General features: G+C 36.4%; 1 protein-coding gene across 4 annotated transcripts in view; it reads left to right on the top strand.

Annotated features, from left to right (window-relative positions):
* The window catches only part of OPA1 (OPA1 mitochondrial dynamin like GTPase), an 87645-nt gene that overhangs the window by 53557 nt on the left and 12037 nt on the right, over positions 1-22051 (top strand). For all 4 annotated transcript variants that reach the window (XM_034999839.1, XM_034999842.1, XM_034999840.1 and 1 more), the window contains 4 exons: positions 1900-2040; positions 3827-3943; positions 5649-5742; positions 6432-6542. In XM_034999839.1, coding sequence (XP_034855730.1) covers positions 1900-2040; positions 3827-3943; positions 5649-5742; positions 6432-6542 — 463 coding nt within the window. The remainder of the gene's footprint in view (positions 1-1899; positions 2041-3826; positions 3944-5648; positions 5743-6431; positions 6543-22051) is intronic.

Raw genomic sequence — 22051 nt, forward strand, 5'->3', positions numbered from 1 at the left:
CCAGACTGACTATAGAACAGAGGCCATAATTGGGAATATAGGGGGAGGGACATCAGGACCGCCTAGGGAAGTGTTTGAATGTGTTATGTTTCATTTTCTGTTTCAAAAGAAAGCCCCTCCTGTCAGACTCACTGAATCAAGTTCTCATTCTCTAACCTTTTTATCCCTCCTGCTCCCTGTTGAAAACCACTATTCTAGACCTCATTCCTAGAGGTTACTGTGAGAAACAGATTCTGGAAGAGGTTGAGATTATCCCCATATCTCACACTGCAAGTTTAGATGACTGTGTAACAATTCTTTGTCTTTTTGAATGACTGATTTAGTAGGAAAAGAAATTTAAGACTGTCCTGTGTTAAAGATAAGAAGTCTATGCTCTGAAAACTATTTTGTGCTTTTATATTGTTATATTTTCCTTAGTTTTCTAGAGAAAAATCCATCCCTTTGAAACATTCTCACCTTGTCTGAGCTGAACTGTGGAGATCTTGTTCAGGATGGATGGGAGAGTAGTGTTCTCCTGAAGACCCAGTGTGGTCAGGGGACGGGTAGACAGACAAGTGAAAACAGGAGAAGAGTTGGGGAATATCCTCTAACTTAGAGATTTCCTTCTTACTTCAGACCAAGACCAGATGTTTAAGGAACCTGTAAAATTTCTCTTCATTAAGTAATAGCTCTTCTAAAGTGTCATGTTTTCAGAGAATATTAACTAGTAGTTTCACTTATAAGCCAGTTATTTACATTTACATTTTATTCTTCTATAAGTACTCAGATACTGTAGCTTGCTATAGTTTGGGGCAAAGTGTTGTGGTAGTAGCTTGTTTAGAGTAATCAGTGAATTTGAAGCTAGTTTCTTTTACCATGCAATTTTGAAAGGATTGAAAAAAAAAGATAAACGTAATTTGATACTGTATAGGAGTCTTATTTTCAAATTTATCACTAGTGTGTATATGTTTTCCTCCTTTGGTCATAAGACTGTGAACAATTATAGAGAAGAGTTTGGAAGTATATTTAAGAATGATAGGTACCTTGGCGCACCCAGCAGGCTCAGTCGGTAGAGGGTGCTACCCTTGATCTCAGGGTTTTAAGCTCGAGCCCCAGTTGGGTATAGAGATTACTTGAAAATAAAATATTAGGGGTACCTGGGTGACTCGGTTAAGTGTCTGCCTTCGGCTCAGGTCATGATCCCAAGGTCCTGGGATGGAGCCCCACATGGGGCTCCCTGCTCATCAGGGAGTCTGCTTCTCCCTCTCTCTCTGCCCATCCCCTGCTTGTGCTCTCTCTCTCTCCTGCTTTTCTCTCTCATGCTTGCTTGCTCTCTCTCAAATAAATAAAAATCTTTAAAATAAATAAATAAAATAAAAATAAAATCTTAAAAGGGGAGGATGATAGGTACCTTGCAAAAGCAATCTAAAGCACAATTTTTAATGAAAATACTTTTTTTAAAAAAATCCCAACTATGAATTTTATATTTAATTTATCAGAAAAGAAACATGTCAGCAGATGCAAGTCCTTACAGTCATCTAGTTCTTAGATACGAGGCATTTATAGATCATTATCTCTTCCCATGTATTCAGGGTCCTTTTCCTAGAGCGATATCCCACCCTAAGGTCAAGAAGCTATATAGTAAGGTACCTGGTACTATAACTTCGACAATGAAACATTTCAGCAAAAGTAAAATATGTAACAAATAGGCCTTTTTTTTTTTTTTGCCTCACTGAGTCCAGCTTACCCTGCCTTTGTGAGCCGGTTGTGCTGTATTTATAAGCCAGCGTATTATGTTCTTTTGTTGCTTGTGTGGAGCTCGTGTCCCCTATTGTTCAATAGCAGTATATTTAGTAAAATTTTGTGTAAGTGTGCCAAGTCATGAACCATAAAACAAGTCCTCTTTGAAACAATTTAAAGTTTGTCCACAATGAAACCAAGAACGAATTGGAGAAGATGTTGAAGTGCACCGAGGATCACCCAGCCTATCTCGCGAGCGACGAGATAACTACGGTCCGAAAGAACCTTGAATCCCGAGGAGTAGAAGTGGACCCAAGCTTGGTAATACGTACTGCTGATAAGCATGCACATGCTTCCTGAATCTCTGGTTCTTGTGGTGACACGTGACTACTTCTCATGTGTTATTTGGGTATTTACGTGCTTTAATTTGACTTCGGTCGTGTGGACTTTTGCTGACAGTAAAAACAGTCATTTTGACTGTGTACAGAGTAGAGATTTATTCTCAGTATTGCTTTCTTAAGTGTAATGCTTTAATTTGTAAGCAAGGATATTGAGACTTGAAAAGGTGACATACCTGGGCAAGTTCAGCAGGGAGCTCTGGCAGGAGGGGGGTGAAGCCCAGCCACATCTCTTCACCCTGCTACACTGCTTCAGATTGCAAAATATAAGTTCTGCTTCAATACGGTTCTTTTGTATGTGTGTTTTCTCAGTCAAATGTACCTTAATCAGGTATGAGTGGGTTTAGAAAAAATATGAATGTTAAGTTTTTATTAAATTGGATAGTGCCTTAGGGTTCTATCTCATTTTCCTCATTCGTAATAAATACAAGAATAAAAATAATTACAGTTTAGACTGTGTTTTACTTTACCTTCATGATGCTTATTTGGGAAAATTTTTAAAAAATAACTTTCTGGGCCTATGTGCCCCCAATTAAGGTGTAAGGGATCGAAATTTCATTTTAATATTAGCTTAAGTTAAGTAAAACCCAATTAGAAAAATAATTCTAAGGGGAAAAATAATCCTATAAGAAATTTCAGAGCCACACATAAATTCTTTTAGAGATTATCTACTATTTATGTTTCTACATCTGGGAAATGAGTATACTTAATATAAATTCTACCAGAGGTCAGAACAAGAAAAGAAAGCAGGTAAAACTCAAAGCAGTTCAAGCTGTTATATCTAGCATTATTTATAAATTGAAAATGAAATTAAAACTAATGATAATTACATGAAACTGTTAGTTGAATATAAATTTAATTTATCCACATTTGGACTTTGCCCACATACTAGGATATGGATTGGCTATATATCTTAATTACTTTTTCTGAGCAAGAAAATCTCTAGTTTTTTCCAAGAGACTTTTTGTTCAGGGTACTTTATGAAGCTATGAAATAGCGAAGTATTATGACAAGAATAGCAGATGGGCTAGATGTCAGAGATGTGAATACTAGCACAGTTTCATCCCATTCATTAGTAATAGTACCTTTAGTAACTAATATAATCTCTTTGAACTTCCACTTTCCTCATCTGTCATATAGTGTTGGTGATACTTGTTATACCTACTTAACATTATTATTGTCATGCTCAGAAAAGATAATGGTGTGAAAGAACCTTGAACACTCTACATAGTAATGACATCGGAGGGGTCATTTTGTTGTGGTAACAACGAAATGTAGTAATCAAAAAGGAAATATTGTTGCATTGATAGACATGGTCTGAGACCAGCTTCCTAGTCCTAAAACTCTGTCCTTAGATTTGGCTCACTACCCCTTTTTCCTTGGGGCTCCTTACCTCTTACTAGGCAAGATAATAATCTCAACCCTATATACCCTACAGGATGATTATATGAATATAACAATGCTTGTTAAAAACATTGCATATTTAGAAGTACATAAACTGGTAAGGAGTCAGAGGAGTGGTAAATCTAATCTTTGTCTTAAAAAAAATTTTTTTAATGGATAAAAAAGGTTGGTAGAATAATAACATTGCTCTTAGTTTTAATTATTTTTTTTTATAAGTAAACTCTTCGGATGACTTTTCAGAATGTGTTTGGTCAACCTGCAGAGTGTACAGTAACTCAGTTTTTTGTTTTCTTTTTTCATTTTAGATTAAGGATACTTGGCACCAAGTTTATAGAAGACACTTCTTAAAAACAGCTCTAAACCATTGTAACCTTTGTCGAAGAGGCTTTTACTACTACCAAAGGCATTTTGTAGATTCTGAGGTAAGGTGTCCAAAAACAAGGGGAAATGCTTTTAGTGATCGTTTACATGCTTAAAAGTAAACTATAACTTTAGCATTAGTTTTAAATCCTTTGATCTACTGGGGAAAGAATGTGTGATTGATGAAGAATAACCTAACTGCTGTCTTTTCTAAGGTATTCCAGTTTATATTTTACACACTCTAAGATTTTGTATGCGAATAAACCACTTTTTAAATGTTTTTTTAAGAATTAACTTCTTGGGGCACCTGGGTGGCTCAGTCATTTAAGCGTCTGCCTTCAGCTCAGGTCATTATCTCAGGGTTCTGTGATCGAGTCCCATGTTGGGCTCTCTGCTCAGCGGGGAGTCTGCTTCTACCTCTCCTTCTGCCACTTGCTTGTGCTTGCTCTCTCTCTGATACGAAATCAATAAACAAAATCTTGGGGCGCCTGGGTGGCTCAGTTGGTTAAGCGACTGCCTTCAGCTCAGGTCATGATCCCAGGGTCCTGGGATCAAGTCCCACATCGGGTTCCTGGCTCAGCGGGGAGCCTGCTTCTCCCTCTGACCCTCTCCCCTCTCATGCTGTTTCTCTCCTGCTCACTCTCTAATAAATAAATAAATAAATAATCTTTAAGAAATCAATAAACAAAATCTTAAAAAAAAAGAATTAACTTTTTTATGTTAGAAAATAATACATTCTTGTAAAAATGCAATGAACAAATGTAAAAAAAAATTGCAAAAGGAAATAGTCACTTAATTTAAATATTCCCTATTGAGGAATAAGTCACTTATAATCCCCTGACCTAGAAGTAATTTTAGTTAACATTTATATATATATCTGTTCAATTCTTTCTATACTTAGTTGTGTATGCATGTGTATGATATAACAATCCATTTGGATAGTGGAAATCATACTGCAAAAACAGTTTTTATTGTGTTTTTTCCTGTATTGTAATTCTTTATATCATTAAAATCTCTAAACAATTATTTAAAAGAAGTATATAAGGTTGTACGTTAATGTCACGTTTCACAGAGTAACCCCTAGGTGGCAGCAGACTCATGTATTTTGAGCATTTTCTTACAAGCAGAAATGCTTTTTAAAGTATCCTTCTGAAAGAGCTCTCTGTTAATCAGTGATCTTATTTGAGACCCCTAAAATAAGCTTTTGAGTTTTCTACAGCTTAAAATAAATTTGTATTTAAATATATCTATGTAAAAAGTGGCAAGTTTTTTGCGTAATTATTGAGGAGACCTTTCTATAGAATAAGCTTCTTTTAAAACAACATATTATTAATTTACTTTTATATACAATTGCATTTCAAAACTGGCTTGAGTGCACAAAGAAAAGAGGTTAACCTCAGGGTGTATTTAAGCTAACATGGTTGTTAGCTGAAACTAAATAAAAATTAAGGGTATGTGCTATGAATTTCTACTTGTATATAATGTCATGCAATTCTCTACTTCCCAAGTTTATTTGCTTTGTCATTGGAATCAAACGTCTGTGCTTGGGGGGGGGCAGATTGACGCGAAATCATGCAGATGTTCATGGACCTGTGCAGAAAAGATTCAGTGGCTTATATCTACAATAGGAATATATGTATTAGGTAAATATGAGGGTTTTTATTAAAGTTTAGGGTATAGGTACTAACTTCAGTAGTCGTATGTGTTTATGATCGTGGTTTTCATTTTTAAATTTGCATCTGGTAATTTTAATTACCTAAATTTCAGTTGGAATGCAATGATGTCGTCCTGTTTTGGCGAATACAGCGCATGCTTGCTATCACTGCAAATACTTTAAGGCAGCAACTTACAAACACTGAAGGTAAGCCACAGAGGGACCACTTTCTAACATCAAAAAAATAGTAATAACTCATTTTTAATGGAAGGATATCAAAATACTTCTTTAAAAATAGATTCGTTAGGGGCACCTGGGTGGCTCAGTTGGTTAAGCCTCTGATTCTTGATTTCTGCTCAAGTCATGATCTCAGGGTCATGAAATTGAGTCTGCTTGAGATTCTCTCTCTCTCTCTCTCTCCCTCTCCCCCTGCCCACCCCACACGCGCACTTTCTATCAAATAAATTAAAAATAAATGAAAAAAAATAGATTTGTTAGAAAAATTGAGAACTATAATCTGCCCTTAAAATATTAACGAAAATAAATCATAATTGGAAAAGATGGGAGATAAAACATAGCAGGAGTCTCCCTTCATTACACAAAAACTGTTAGAAAAGGACTCCTAAGCAACACTTAAGTTTTTTGAGGGAAATCCTCACTTCTTTAAAGTGTTAGGACTTGAGAATATGACTTTCTCTGAGAATATGTATTAGATTCATGTTGGATAAAAGTACTATTAACAGGTACAGATTCTCCCTATATCTGTGAGAAGTCGGAACTGAATAGATCTAACATGATGAGAACAATTGGGACTTACTCTCCAAATATTGCTGATTTATCCTCCCTGTGCATTCATAAAAATGATGCTCCTCAAGTTTTTTGTTTACTTTGAACAGTCAGGCGATTAGAGAAAAATGTGAAAGAGGTATTGGAAGATTTTGCTGAAGACAGCGAGAAGAAGGTAAAACTGCTCACTGGCAAACGAGTTCAGCTGGCTGAAGACCTCAGTAAGTAGTTCTTCCTGCCCTTCACCTGACTGCCTTTTCTTCTTCCCCGTTTCCATTCATCCGTTTAATCACAAACTGTAGAAAAGTATATACAAGAACTTTTTTCCATGAACTATTTGAGAGAAAGTTGCTGACCCGTAGCCCCATCATTTTCAAGTACTTTAATGTGTGTTTCTTAGAAACAAGGATTTTCTCCTAGCAACCATAATGCAACCATCAAAATGACGATGTTGACACTGATACATTACTGCATCTAATTTTCAGACCCCATTCAAGTGTCATGTGTCATCCTTGTGTTGTCCTTCCATGTAACAAGATGTTCCACGCTCATCTTGTACTTTCTCTAATCCAGCTTCCTTTTTTTGGAGAATGGTATTTAGAAATCAAGAGTGGGGAACTAGATACTACGCTGATTGTTATTGGAGTATCACTGTTCCCAGACCGTCTCAATGGAAAGAGCTGGGGAACAGATTTTGCATGCGCGCACGTGTGTGTGTGTGTGTGTGTGTGTGTAGACACATTTACACACATTTACATCTATATTCCTAATCATAGGTATATGTCTGTATTGAAAATCATAAGTTGACACTGATACTTTCCATTTTAATTCAGTAGTACAGAGTTCATCCTGGTTTTCTCCTTTTTCTAACCATGAGAAATCTGTCTCCAAGTCTCCTTAATACTTACTTCCTTTGATCAGTCTTCCTGTATGTAACTAAACTTGTCACTGTTCCCTTCATTGCACAAGCATCCTTTTCACCCAGTTCAGACTCTAACCACCTAACTCCAGGCCACCACCACAGTGACTCGCCCTGTATTGACACCCTTTTCACTGAGCTCATGCTCTGGCATTGTATACCAGGCTTATCCCCCTTTATCCTTCCCACCTCTTCCCCTGCAGCAGGACATCCTCCTCACCTGAAGCCAGGCCATGCTTTTGTAGAGGACAACCCCTTCATCCTACATATGCTCCCATACTGTGCACCAGACTGGACTGCCCTCCTGCAGGGCTACTCTCCTCACTACTGGGCCAAGCCCCCAGCACCCCCATGTGAACACCCTCTTCAGCCAGGTCAGGCTTTAACAGCTACACTAGACCCACAAGGCTTTCCCTTCTGCCACCCCTCCCCCACCTCCAATCTAGCTTGGCCTTCCTGATCACCTTTTCACTTTGTTTGGGGGGGATATTTGGTTCTTTCCTGAATGCTAGTTGGTTCCTAGCTTTAAGGTATTTGGATTGCATATTAAGATTTACTTAGATCCTTGGCGCCTGGGTGGCTCAGATGGTTGAGCGTCTGCCTTCGGCTCAGGTCATGATCCCAGAGTCCTGGGATCGAGTCCCGCATCGGGCTCTCTGCTCCTTGGGAGCCTGCTTCTCCCTCTGCCTCTCTCTCTCTCTCTGTCTCTCATGAATAAATAAATAAAAATCTTTAAAAAAAAAAAAAAGATTTACTCAGATCCTTGAGAACCCAAGGAAATCCATGAAAGAGTAATATTAAATAAAAATAAAAATACTGAGGTTGGTCCTTCTGTTTGAGCTTACCTTGGTACAAGTTTTCCCTCATTTAATTTCATGAAACAAAGTATTTTTCCTTTCAGTGTATACTTAAATTTAGTGTCTTAGGATTTTTCTGATATGTGAGAAAGTTCCTCACATTTGAAAACCATTTCTAATCTGAACTTAGGTCACTACAATATGCTCCCTAAAATGTCCAAGAGAAAGCAGCGGTTGTCCTGCTTAACACCCCGCGCCTCAGCAGCGCACTCCCATCACCGCCGTCGCCGCCTCCTCTTGTCATTTGTTCTCTTTCTGTCCTCTCTTCCCTTGAATAGTCTTTTTTTAAAAACGTATCTCATTTTAGCTTTTATTTCCATTTTCTTTTGCTTTTCTTTTAATTTCTTTCATGTCACTTTATCAGAATAATTAAGTTTGTGCTAACTTGCAGAAGATCTGTGTTTGAATATGAACTGCCGTTCACTAGCTGTGTTGTCCTAGGCAGGGTATCTCTCAGAGTCTTAGCCTCTTGTTTGTAAAAATGACTCCAATAGTTATTATATTGCTAGGAGGGGCTTTGGGAGAATTACTTCAAAAACCACTTGCAAGTCCCTGCTTCACAATTTTATGTTATATTAGTGCTGTTACAGGAAGAGGTGTTCAGTGTTGCAAGGTGTACAGATATATTTCTTTTGTATCCCTCAGGACATGGTTATCAGACAGCAAAATACTTGACTGAATTTTACCAGCATATATAATTTTAAGTAATGAAAAATAATGTCTTTTCTCATGTTTTGTAAGAGAGCCTTATATAACCCCCACCATTACTTTCCAGTCCCAATTTGATTATTTCAAGAAAGTGAATTGCTAACACAGATTTGTGCACTGTCAAGCCAAGTCTTACGTTATCCTGCTCGTTTTCCTGAGAAAGTACTCTATGACTCCCTTGAAATGATTTACTGTTTTTGTACATATAAAATTATGGTCATGTTAATGTACCAAATAACATCCTTGGAAGCAAGTGTTTCACCAGTGACTCAGCTTCATCATTCACACTAAAGGAGGAGATGAGCCATGACATTGTCTATTAGTTGGAAAAGACTCTTGGGAGTACCTTTTCTATACTGTTTATCTTTAGTGTAACACTTGGGAATATGGTCATGGATTCTTTTAGCCAGAAAACTTTCAAAGTTTTAACAGTAACTACTGTATTACTTGGATCAAAGTTTTTAGTATATAGCATATTCAACTAGAATATCGTGTGTAGATGGAATTTAGAGAAAGGGAAACAGTCAAAAGAGCTTTTACTACAATTTCAAAATAGTACAGGGGTAGAGTGTTGTGGAGTTTGGGAAAGTTTGGTGCATCATATTTTTTGCCAATCTTATTAAACTTGCTCGATTTTAAATCCTTTCACCACTTTATTTTGGAGATTCATCAACTGATTGTCCTGAGTTAGGAAGGTCAAAGAAATGAAACAAGAGCCTACCCCCTTCTAGTCTCAAGAAGAGAAGTCATACATAGGAAACAGGACTCTTTGGAGAGGTGGTGGATTCCATAGCTGGAGCAAGAAAGATGAACCTGGAGCATCCTAAGATGACAAAATAAGGAAGTATTTGAAGGGTGAAGGGGACATGTCAGCAAGGTGCAAAAGCCAGCTTTAAAAGGCTCCAGCTGGCCAAATTAGGACAATTGAGGTATCAAAATAAATAATGACAAGGACGAATTGTAACCCACTGAATAAAATAGTTATATAAATGAACAAAATCAGTGATGAGGAATGGGATATTTGTATAATCACACAAAGTATCTCCACACAAAATAATTAAAAAAGAAAAAAGAGTAACTTTACAATGGAGAAGCCTGGCAATAACCACCTTAATCAAGCTGTCAAAGTTAATATTATCAGTAATGGTGAAATTAGAACGGTGCGCCACCTTGGAGAATGGCAGTGAAAAAATGCCCAGCATCACTTCTTGGATATTTTTACCAAAGGATGTGTACCTTAAATCCAATCATGAAGATAAATCAGACAAACCCAGATTGAGGCACAGTCTACAGAATAACTGGCCTGTAATCTTCAAATGTATCAAGATCATGAGAAACAAGAAAATAGTGAGGAAGTATTTCAGGTCGAAGGAGTCTAAAGAACATGAAAACAAAAGGCAGTGTGTGACCCTGAACCTAATTTTGTTGCTGTACAGGACGTTAATGGGACAATTGGTAAAAGTTGAATGGGGTGTTACATGGTAGTGATACATCAGTGTTAATTTTTAAATTTTGATTGTAAAATTGGGATTATTTAGGAAGATATCTGTATTTGTAGCTAGTACACAATACAATATTTGGGGTTTATGAGATGTAATTACAGTAAATTATTCAGGAAAAATATATTCTTTGTAGTGTTCTTACAACTTTTCTCCATATCTGAAATTATTTTTACATTAAAAAAGGTAAAAAATGGTTTAATTTTGTTTTTATAACTGGATTTGTTTATGTAAATGGATCATAGTCATATGAAAATAATTTAGAGAAAATGGGAATTTTAAAAAATATGATTTCTGAATATGTTGAGGCTGAGTTACCTACCTCCTGGATTTTTTTTTTTTTTTTTTTTTTTTAAGTAGGCTCCACGTCCAGTGTGGGGCTCGAACTCATGACCCTGAGATCAAGAGTCGCATGCCCTACCGGCTGAGCCAGCCAGGTACCCCACATCCTGCATAGCTCATCTTTCCAGCTAAATTCCTTATTTGCAGCATCTAATTACGCTTAGAACTATTTAGTGTTGAAATATGCCATGACCTTGATGAAATTCTTTTGACTTTATAGCAAATTTTATTTTAAAGGATTTTTTTATAGATAAATACAGTGTCCACTTAGATAAAATCTATTTGGATTCCCAGTATAATTTGTAATAATGTTTTTAGTATATTTATTGAAACAGACTATATTTTTAATTTTTTTTTTTTTAAGATTTTATTTATTTATTTGAGAGAGAGAATGAGAGACAGAGAGCATGAGAGGGAGGAGGGTCAGAGGGAGAAGCAGACTCCCTGCCAAGCAGGGAGCCCGATGCGGGACTTGATCCCGGGACTCCAGGATCATGACCTGAGTCGAAGGCAGTTGCTTAACCAACTGAGCCACCCAGGCGCCCCAAAACAGACTATATTTTTAAATGCTTTCTTTGAAGAGGGGAAGATTGGTATGGTATATAGCTCAATTCAAAGTTTTTCCATAATGCGCTATTTTATGATTTATAAAATCTATTTTATGATTATCATCATATGAAACAAATGACAATGCTAACATCTCACAGACATTTTGGAATTTATTCTCTGTCCCACCCTGGAAATGGAGTATTTGGGCGCTGGTAACAATTGCTGTAATGTTGCTAAACTGAAGTCCAGCAAAACAGCATGGAATTCTTTTACTATTTGTTATATGAATGTTGTGTCAGTTGTTAACTAGGTTATTGTGAGTTTTGGACCTTTATTATCAATTGCTTGGGATATAGAGCTTAGATTTCTTTCTAAATTGTTGTTCACTAAAGCCCAAACTACTTTTCATTGTCTGTGTACATAATCAGAGAATCACACTGATATCCAGGAATTAAAGGGGCATTACAAATCATTTAGATCTCTAAGATCTACAGTCTTCCCTTCTTATTTTATATTTCTTTTCATTTTTGTATTAGAACTTGAAACTGTTTACGAATATGAATTAATATTTGGATACATTCCCTGTGCCTGATGTTAGTGTGTGTGCCTTATATGCATTCTCATAGGTAGTCATTTTTCTTATTTTATAGATAAAGAAATGGAAGCCTAGAAACACATAGGTAGTAAGTGATAAAGCCAGGATTTGCATTCAGGTCTTTTAACTACTCTGCCAAACTAATTTGAGAACAAAACTCAAGCCTTTGAAAAATAAAATTACACAAAATATGGTCCTTTACATTTGGAAGGTTATAGTTAACAGTGTCCTTTACAGAGTGGGTCAGAAAAACATACACATTAGTGATTTAATATTTAAACTCCCAAATGATATGAAAACTTTGATAGACTATCTGGATAAGGGAACACTAAAGTGTAAAGCAAGCCACTGACCTGATTGAAGAAGTTAATTTATGACTTAAACTTGTCTCAAATTATACTCTATCAAATTCCACCATAGTTAATTAAGTAGTATGTACAGTTGCCCAAAATTGAGACACAGCTTTTCAGTGTGATGTGTTCATGCTTAAAGTCTTAAGATCCAGTTGGAACAGATAGAGAATCTTTACTTGAGCATAAAGACTATTACTCTAGGTTGAGGGGCGGTGGGGAGTTTTGCACTGGGAGTATTGAAATCTGTGATAATAGGCTTCAGTGTATTGCTTCCTACCTCTTGTACTTTATATGAATTGAAGATGTGCTTCAGTAAAAATTAGTTAACTTCGTATTTCCGTTCTTGTTTACTAGTGAAATGTGAAACAGTGATAAACTCCTTTACTTGGGCTGTCATTGCATAGGCTTATTTTATTTTAATGATACAGTTTGATGTCCCTAATGTTTAAAATAGTATAGTCTATAGAGCCTAGCCAGTTGGAGTTTTCCAGTATCCGCGGCCTTTTTCTCCTGCAGTTAATTTGCTCTGCTGACTCCCTGCGCCAGGTGGCAACAGCTGGCCTTTCACTGGAGCCCGGGGATTGGGGAGTAGGAGTCACAGCAGCGTGCTCGGCCTCTCGCCTCTGTTGACTGTGCTTTATTGGTTGATGCCTGGGCATCTCCTGGACAGCCAGCAGGTGTTTCTTAAAACTTAAAGTTTGTTTCTCTTGAGGGTATACAATGCTGGTGGGGCTTGTCTTTGGGTCTCTTCACTTTCCCAGTCTCCTCTTATAATCCATCCTGTGCTTTCTCTTGATAATTAGAAAGGAGCAGTTACCAGCTTTGTTATCTTAGTGTGTGTGAGATTCAGTTTTGACTTTAAAAGCCTAAATGGAAATTTTATTTTTCTCTGAGCTACCAGATATTCACTAACAGAAATCATTCTTAGAATGGAAACTTTGTTCATTATTAGTATACTAGTGTATTTTTGAAATTATGGTGATATAAAGGGCATGACGTTAGAATGAACCAGTACTGCCATTTTAAAAGCTAAAATTGGAAGAGAAATGCACCATAGCTGCTTAAATTTAAAAAGATCCTTTATTGGTACAGCATAGGGAATAGAGTCAATGGTATTATAATAGCGTTGTATGGTGACAGATGGTAGCTACGCTTGTGGTGAGCATAGAAGAACAGACTTGTTGAATCACTGTGTTATACACCTGAAACTAATGTAACATTGTGTGTCAACTATACTGCAATTAAAATTTTTTTTAAGATTTTTCATTAGATCTAAAACAATTCTAAGGGTGCCTGAGTGTCTCAGTCAGTTAAGCAGCTGACTTGATTTCAGCTCAGGTCATGATCTCAGGGTCCTGGGATCAAGCCCTTACATTGGGCTCTGCACTCAGCGGGGAGTCTGCTCTAGGAGATTCTCTCTCCCTTTTCCTCTGCCCCTCCCCTCCCATGTGTGTGCACACTCGCTCTCTCTCTAAAATAAATAAATCTTTAAAAAAAAGACCAGTGACTTTAAATAAATAAAGCATAATTCTGATTTATAGGATAGTTAAAAATGTATCTTCATGCCATGTTAAAACTTGAGTAAAAAGTAGTTAGAACATATCTAGATGGAACCCTCAGCCAGAATGATTTTGTTGTTCCTTATTTAGAAAGGAAGACTAACGGGATACTCTCAAATTTAATTTCCGTTGGTTACTCCACATTCCTAAACTTCTTCCATACCTGCCATATCTTGGAAGGGCCATTATGGATGAAAATAGTGGCCATGAAGTAGTGTGAGGCTGAAAATTATCGTAAAAAATGATTATTATACTCAGAATCTGGAACTTAAAATTATAGAAAAGGGAACTCATATTTAAAACTATTTTTCTGGGCGCCTGGGTGGCTCAGTTGGTTGAGCGACTGCCTTCGGCTCAGGTCATGGTCCCGGAGTCCTGGGATCGAGTCCCACATTGGGCTCCCGGCTTCTCCTGGAGCCTGCTTCTCCCTCTGACCCTCTCCCCTCTCATGCTGTTTCTCTCTCTCTCTCTCAAATAAATAAATAAATAAAAATCTTTTAAAAAAAAAAAAAACTATTTTTCTAGGGGTAGGGCTCTGGCATGCAAATTTTAACAAGTCTCCATAGGGGATTTTTGCTGGGCACCACCACTACCCACTCTCCTGCCCCCAAGTCCATACTCTAGAGAATTCTTCCTATTCACAGCAATTAAAAATTGTCGTTTTATTAATTGGGATAAAATTGACATATATCTTCTTTTAGTAGAGTCTTAGAAACCGTGTGACTGTGGAAAATTTGGTAAGTTATTTGAACTCTCTCTGTAGTAGCATATTCATTTTGTGTCTGTTGATGTAACCAAAGAAAATGAATTTTTAAGAGATTTGAAAAAGGAATGAGTGGCATTGAATTGTAGAATTCTAGATACAAAGGCCCAGAGAGGATTTTTTTTTAAAGGCACAATCACGGAGGATAGAGTAAGGTGCCCTGGAGAGAAAACACAAAGTATAAGGACTGTAACCCCTGTAATTTCACTTGTATCTGACTACTGTTACTGCATTTCTTTTTGGCCAATACTTGTAAGACCTCAGTACTGTTTTCTCATCTCTCCTTGCTTCTAGCACATTTCTAAGCAGTCTTTTCCCTTTGTCTGTTTTTTATGTCTCTCACTGTGCCTACTTCCATCCAGACTATTATCACTTGCTCAACCAGGATTTTTCTCTCTCCCTACTTATTTACCTTCCTCCAGTGATTGAATACCTTACTGAGGTACTGCCAGTGTGGTTTAATTGAGCCAAAGGCAGACTTCCCACTGTAGGCAACTGTAGATCAACTAAAATAACCAGTTTAAGAAAGAAGAATTGGGGGGCTGCCTGCGTGGCTCTGTCAGGTAAGCGCCTGCCTTCAGCTCAGGTCATGATCCCAGGGTCCTGGGATTGAGTTCCACATCTGGCTCCCTGCTCAGCGGGGAGTCTGCTTCTCCCTGTGCCCCTCCCCCGCTTGTGCGCGCACTCTCTCAAATCTTTAAAAAAAATTTCATGTCTATTTTGATTCATCTGTTCTGCTAAAGTGATTTGGTTCTTTCATAAATTCACCATATCTTGTAAGGTATATATTGTATGTGTTCAATGACTATTTAATCATGACCTTTTAATACAGACTCTTTATTAGCGTCCTCCACCTCCTGGCTTAAAAAAGAGGAAGAAGGATGCTAACTCTTATCCTAAGGAACCTTTCTAACACTCTGTCATGCCAGAAAGCTACCATATCATTTCTTTTGTAGAACAGCTTGCATTTGCTACGTTGGCCCCTGTCTCCACCAACCCACTCCCTTGCTGACATCTTGTGATACGGCTTTCCTTTCTAATGAAACCACTTTCTTCTAGGTCCCCAGTGATTTCCTAATTGCCAATCCATCCAATTTACCAAAACAGTTTAATAACTTTTTATGTTTGTTAGGCACTTTTAAGTTGATTGGAATTATTTTCATTCTCTTTAATATTCATGTACCCTCTGTGTACTTTTTGGAATGGTTATTAGTAGAAATTAGTATATTTTAAAAAATGGAAAGATTGGAATGTTTCTGTTGTTGATACAGAATAAGATAAACTTCTTTCTGTTTTGTGTTACCAGTGTTTGAGGTCTTTAAGGCATCTGTTCAGGGTAAAAGCAGTTGAATTTTACATTTTGCCTTTGTGAAATAGTATTTTTTATAGTCAGGTGAAATTGACAAAGAAACTAAGGAAGATAGTGAAGGATTATTTTTACCTTGAGTCTGCATAGGTGAAGTAGACTCTGCTTTGTGTTGTAGTGAGAGAGGAAAAAAGAGAGAAAGGCGGCACAGAGAATAAAGTAATCCTCAGGGAGAGTCCTCTGTGTTAGAGAAGTAGTTATTTACACACAGAATTCCATGTGACGAGCCTGAGGTGTGCTTTCCAGGTTATTGATGAAAAAATCCAGACTCAAAATGGGGCATTTAGAATCAAGCACATTTTTCATGGCCTAAGTCTATCTTTTAAAGGCAACATTGAGGATATTGGTAAATTGGTAAAGATTAAAATGGTATTTACTTCTTTGTAATCTTATACAGGCTACTGGTATTCAGTGTTTTAAAGATTTTATAGATTTTATAGTATTCAGTGTTTTATTAGCAAGTATATTCTTTTTGCCTTAAACTCACATTTTAACTTATTTAAAGTAAGAATAAAGAAAGGTCTTTATCATTTTGAAGTAGGTTTTATTTACATGTGATACGTGTTTATGTGTATATTGTTATGTATAAAAGGGCCAGTGTGCATATTTTCAGCTAGAAGTTCAAATTTTTTGCCCGAGCTACTAATGCTTACCGCTTCCTTACTAAGAAGGTACTAGAATGAAGTAACATCTTTAAAGTTCAGATTAAATTTTGATGTGTTTTGTTTTTTAATTGTTTTATGTATTCTCTCCCTTGCTAAGATGGAAAAAAATGAAATCTAGTCATTGAAAACCAAATCTAATCATAAAACAGTCTACCGGCCTGTGGAACATGATGTTAAATAAAATTAAGCAAGATATGAATAAATATTTTTAAAAGGAATGGTCGTGGAGGATGAATTGGTACACACTGAACTGGTAACCTCTGTGAAGTAGGGTTCTCAGGGTAGTTGGAAAGGGGAGTTAAAGGCAAAAGAAATTTTAACTGTTTACTATTTTATACATTTCTAAACTCTCTTTTCCCAAATAAGCATAATGCAGAATTACCTTAGAAATTTCATATTCTTAATTATTGTATTCATAGAAATGACAAAGGTAATTCATGATATAATCAATCTTAAAAGTGACCGAATATTTTCCCAAATAATTTCTTGGTGATTGTGATGACAAGAGACATTTCATGGGACTAGACGGTAATTGCTCATCATGGGGTCTTCGTTAGTGGTTGGGATTCACTTTGAATTCTTCTGATTTCCAGTAAATGCCCACTGTGGATCTGTCATCTGTAAATGAATTGAAATCTTTCTTAAACTGGTGAAGTTTTCAAGCTCATGCAACCCATGCAAGAGAATAGATTTTCCCTGCTTCATTGTTACCTACTACATATGAAAATAGTCCATTTTCATTTCTCTTAGAACACCTGTTTCATCTCTTCTTAGTATTGTGCATTGTAGAAACGAGTTTGCTGTTTTTTTTATTCCCTTCAGTTAGGTCTGTTTCTTGGGTGAAGGAATTCAAGTCTTTCTAACCTCGCCTGTTTAGTCTCCTTGAGGCACCACTTCATTCTCTGAGTCATAGGTACATACTACCTGTCTCCACCAAGTACACTACCAGTATTTCAGGTGTTTGTTTTAATCCCTCTTATTATCACAGAACTAGTACATATATATGCATTGTGGAAAATTAGAAAATAGTGGGTGCCTGGGTGGCTCAGTCTGTTAAGCATCTGCCTTTCGACCCCACATCGGGCTCCTGCTCAGTGGGGATCCTACTTCTCCCTCTCCCTCTGCTGCTCCCCCTGCTTGTGCTTGCCCTCTCTCTCTCTCTGTCAAATAAATAGTCTTTGAAAAGAAAATTAGAAAATAGAGATAGCAGAATTTTTTAAAACAACTGCCACTACCCAGAGATAACCACTGTAACATTGTATTCTAGCAAAAATTTTAATGTGGTCTTAGGGACATAATTTCTGTGCATTTCTGGAACACATTTTTCATGAGGAGATCTTAGCTTGGCTTTCTCTTATACTACCAGTCTTCACTTCGTTGCCATTGCTCCTATTTCTGGTCTCTCATTTATCAGAGTAAGCTAAATTTCTCTTTTTCTTCATATGGTACTAGTTACTTTAAATAGGTCAGGTATTCCAAAGGCTATATTGTAGCAAAACATACACAGAAAATCACTCTGCTTTGAAAGTTAATCCCCACCTGTATCCAGGACGCTGGCACCTCCTGTGTGTGCTTATGCCTGCATTATGTCTGTCCTTTCTCCAAAGATGTTCACGTCATCCCCATCTTAAAACCATTGGATTGATTCTTCTGTGCACTCTGCCTTGATCTTGACTTTCTTATCCAGAAGAACCTTCGAATGTTTGCCTGCTACCTCCACTTTAACCATCCACTCTCTTAACTTTGTAATCTTTTATTCTCACTTCTGCCAAATTTGTTTTTTCCAAGATTGCTGACAATCAAGGGAAAGCAGTGAGCTAGGTGAGCATTAAGGAATAGAAAGTATCTATTCCCATGTAACAGCAGCATTTGGTACTTTGGGATCCAAATCCTGCTTGGAGCTCTACAACTGTCTCTGACATTTGTATAGAGCTTTGCGCTTTACAGAGAGTGTTATATTTGTCCATGTTTGCCTTGTAAAGGCGTAAGAGGCTTGTAAGGTATTGTCCCCCGTTGTTTGGATGGGGAAATTAATGATCATTGAGGGAAACAATTTAGCTAGTTGCATAAATATTTATGGCAAAGCTGGGGCTAACAACATGTGTTAGAGATAGTATCTTTTTAGACTTGTTTTGGGATCTGCTCATCTTCAGTCTTTGGGTTTGTGCTTGTGGGTGATCAGATTCATATAATTTGGCTTCCTTTTTTATATTATTTTCAATGTGCTAGTTTCTGAGCCTACTCTCCTAAACTAATTATTAAGAATCTAGAACAATGAATTTGTCTCCTAAAGACATATGTACTGGTTTCATTCTTCAAAAAAGATAAATATACAGGTTTATAAATCTGTGTATTCTGTATTGCTATTTCAATTTTGTGATTTTCCTTTTCTGTAGGCAATAAGAAATTGTGACAAAATGTAAAGGTGATTTTCTGAATTAATGAATATGTAAAACTAATTCTGAAGTTATTTTCATTTCTTTGAGTCTTATTCTGACTTCTGGAATCAACATCAATGATGATACCTCCTTACAGGGTCGTAGTGAGAAATAACTGTAAACTTACAGAATCAGCCTAATAAAACATGAATTCCTCTTAGCTCTTCTTGTGATAAGTTTCATAATAATCCTTTGTCCTAGGTGCAGCATCTTAGTTAAGAAGTGTCATTGTATTTCATTTTTGTTTTTCATCTCACTTAATTCATAACTTTATTAAAACCTGCAATTTTTAGTTCCATATTTTTTTCATAAACTTCCAGTTAGGTTCATAAATCAGAATTACAGTCTCTATTCTCATATTTTCTTTTACTTTTAAAAATTACATTAAAGAGGTGACTGTTTAAGAATCATTTCTTGTGATTCATTCATCTGTTACGCCTCCTTTTTAAAGCTTCAGCACTGAAGGTCTTTTGACAAACCAATATTTATAACAGTTTGACAGCAGGATGAGGAACAGCATTTGTCTTTGTAACAGCTTGAAGAAAGACCCTTTCCAGGACCCAGTCATGCAGTTACAATCTTGACCTCTTTCTTATGCTGGGAACATACATACAGCAGCACCTCCCATGTGTTTTCTTGTCCTATTGACTGTCCATTCACTTCCCATCTGTTTTTCAGTCTTAAAGGAACAGAAGGGGCCCTCTTCTTATAAATCTGTCTTTGCAGGTGATAAATGATGTCCTGTCTCTTTAAGGGCTGCCTGGGTGGTTTTCCTTTTCTTAAAATGTTTCAACTTTCCTTCTAACAAAATTCAGAATAAAATATACTTTAAAGAAGAAGAGGAAAATAGAAAAAAAAATGGATTATTTTCAAACTTTCTTAATTGATTGGGACCAAATATTTTACTGGTCGTTATGCTAAAGATTTTTTAGCCTTCTCAATTAATTACCTAAACCATAGTTTAGAAATTATTTTGATGTTTAGATTTTTCTGTGGAGATGAAAGGAATGTATTCATTTTGAAATAGTGTATTTATTTAAACTTTTTGGGGGGGCAAATAAAGCAATGTATCATTAATGACTTAGTATATAAAATAACTTTTAAAGATTTTCTTCATCATAATTTGATTTGATAGATGTAATTAATATGGACTGTTTTATGTACTGGATACAGAATAATACAGAATAAAATAATTCACAGTAGATGATTATTAATCTTATGCTAGAGTTTAACTTTTACATTTAAAAGACAGTCATGAGTCCCATAAAAATTTATTATTTTTCTTTGATTGCTAAAAAGAAATGCTTTAAGTATCTGTATTTATATCATTGGATTTTCCAAGCATTGGGCAGAAATAAAATATTTTTTTCTCCCATGCAGAAATTACTTAGAGAAGGTTAATAGGACAAATATTGTCCCCCCCAGCAAAAAAAGACCACTTTTCAAGTTTTATAGTGTGTTGTATGAATCAGCCACCTCATGGTACATCTTCTATGAACTAGTATTTCAGCTTGTTTATTTATTCCCTGCCCTATTTCAAAAAGGGTTTGAGGCAGCTTGCAAAGATCTATCCTGTACAAAATGTAAAAGTGCTTAAGTGGAAAGTTGGGTGAAAGGAAAAAGAAAGGTAAAGGCAGGTGAAATAATGTGAAACTTGGGATAAGATTGGTACCCCTCAAAATACTTGCTCAGGGGTTCTTCTGTTTTGCAGGTAACCTACAAATTTAGCTCTGAGTTTCCTAGACAGCTGATGCAAAATGGAAAGCAAAGTTGATTACGTGGCATTGCTGGTGACGGTCAGACAGAGCAGTTGCTTAGTGGAAGCATAGGTGTTCCTGGTATACAACGCCTGAGGGAAATTTCATCCATCCTCACAGACAGAACACTGATTTATAATATAAGATAGAGTAAATCAAATGACTACAGATAATCATGAATTTCATGGGGCTCTTAACTTGGTTTCAGCTCAATGTAGGCTAATAACATAAATGGTGCAGTCCAGATACATAGCTATTTGACTTATCTAAAGATGAACTTCCATAGTATCTAATATCTAGTATCCCCCATACAGTCTTCCATGCATATGATTTCTTTTTTCAGCTGAGCCTTGTAATAATCAGGTGGCAGAAAGTTCAAGGTTTTATACTCATTGACAATGACAAACACCTGGAATGGAGCTACTCTATTAATTAAGGGCAGATCAATAAGCATTAATAGTTAGCTGAGATGAAATTACAATTGCCATCTGCTTAGAAAAGTGAAAGACCTGAGGGTAAGGCTACTCTGTGTTCATTCATACTGAGGTCTTTTGGAGAATTAGCTTTAATGTATCATGAAAGTGTTTTAAGATGTTTTGGTTATGTTGGCCAAAAGGGCCTGGTAGAAATGCTTACAGTTAAAAGAGTTTTTAAAAAGAAAGAAAAAGAGAAAGAGAAAGCAAGCTGAATTTATTTATATATTCACCAGACCTAAGTTGCAGTTTATCTCATAGACTTTCTTAAGGCAGCTTTCTTTCTAAATCAGATTGTTTTGTGGGTCTGATTGCAGCAAATTTTTAAAATAGTCATCTTTAGTGTTTGATTCATGTTTTGGTTAAGTAGATTACTCAACAGTGAATGAATATTCATAGGCATCTATTGCGTAGCAAGTTCTGTGCTAGGCCAAGTGATATTAAATGACACTTTTTTGTATGTAGATAATTCATGCAAGCAGTCCCACGTTGATTCCTGGGGGGATAAAAACAACAGTATAAAACTGATGTTTCTAAAATTATGTAGCCCTGTGAGAGTAATACTGTCATTTGCAGTTGAATTTTTACTCAGAGCTTAATATCAAATAAATTAAAATATTAAGGCACAAACAAGACAATTAAGTTTAAAAAGGATGCAGTTAAAACAGATGATCAGTTAGAATAGTAAATTTCAGTCCTAAGTTTTCAAGCAATACAGGCTTTGAATTCTTGTGGATAGATTCCTTCATATTATAGATAAAGAAACTGGGGTTGTGACATGACTGTGATCATGAAGTTAAAGGCAAAGCCAGGGCTAGAAGCCTTGTTTCTCCTGACCACACTGTTATATAGCTTTTAATCCATTATGTTCTCATCTTTATAAAAAC

This window comes from Mirounga leonina, unplaced genomic scaffold (genome assembly GCF_011800145.1).
Source record: "Mirounga leonina isolate KUSES-001 unplaced genomic scaffold, KU_Mleo_1.0 Mir_115, whole genome shotgun sequence".
In the NCBI taxonomy this organism is placed as follows: Eukaryota; Metazoa; Chordata; class Mammalia; order Carnivora; family Phocidae; genus Mirounga; species Mirounga leonina.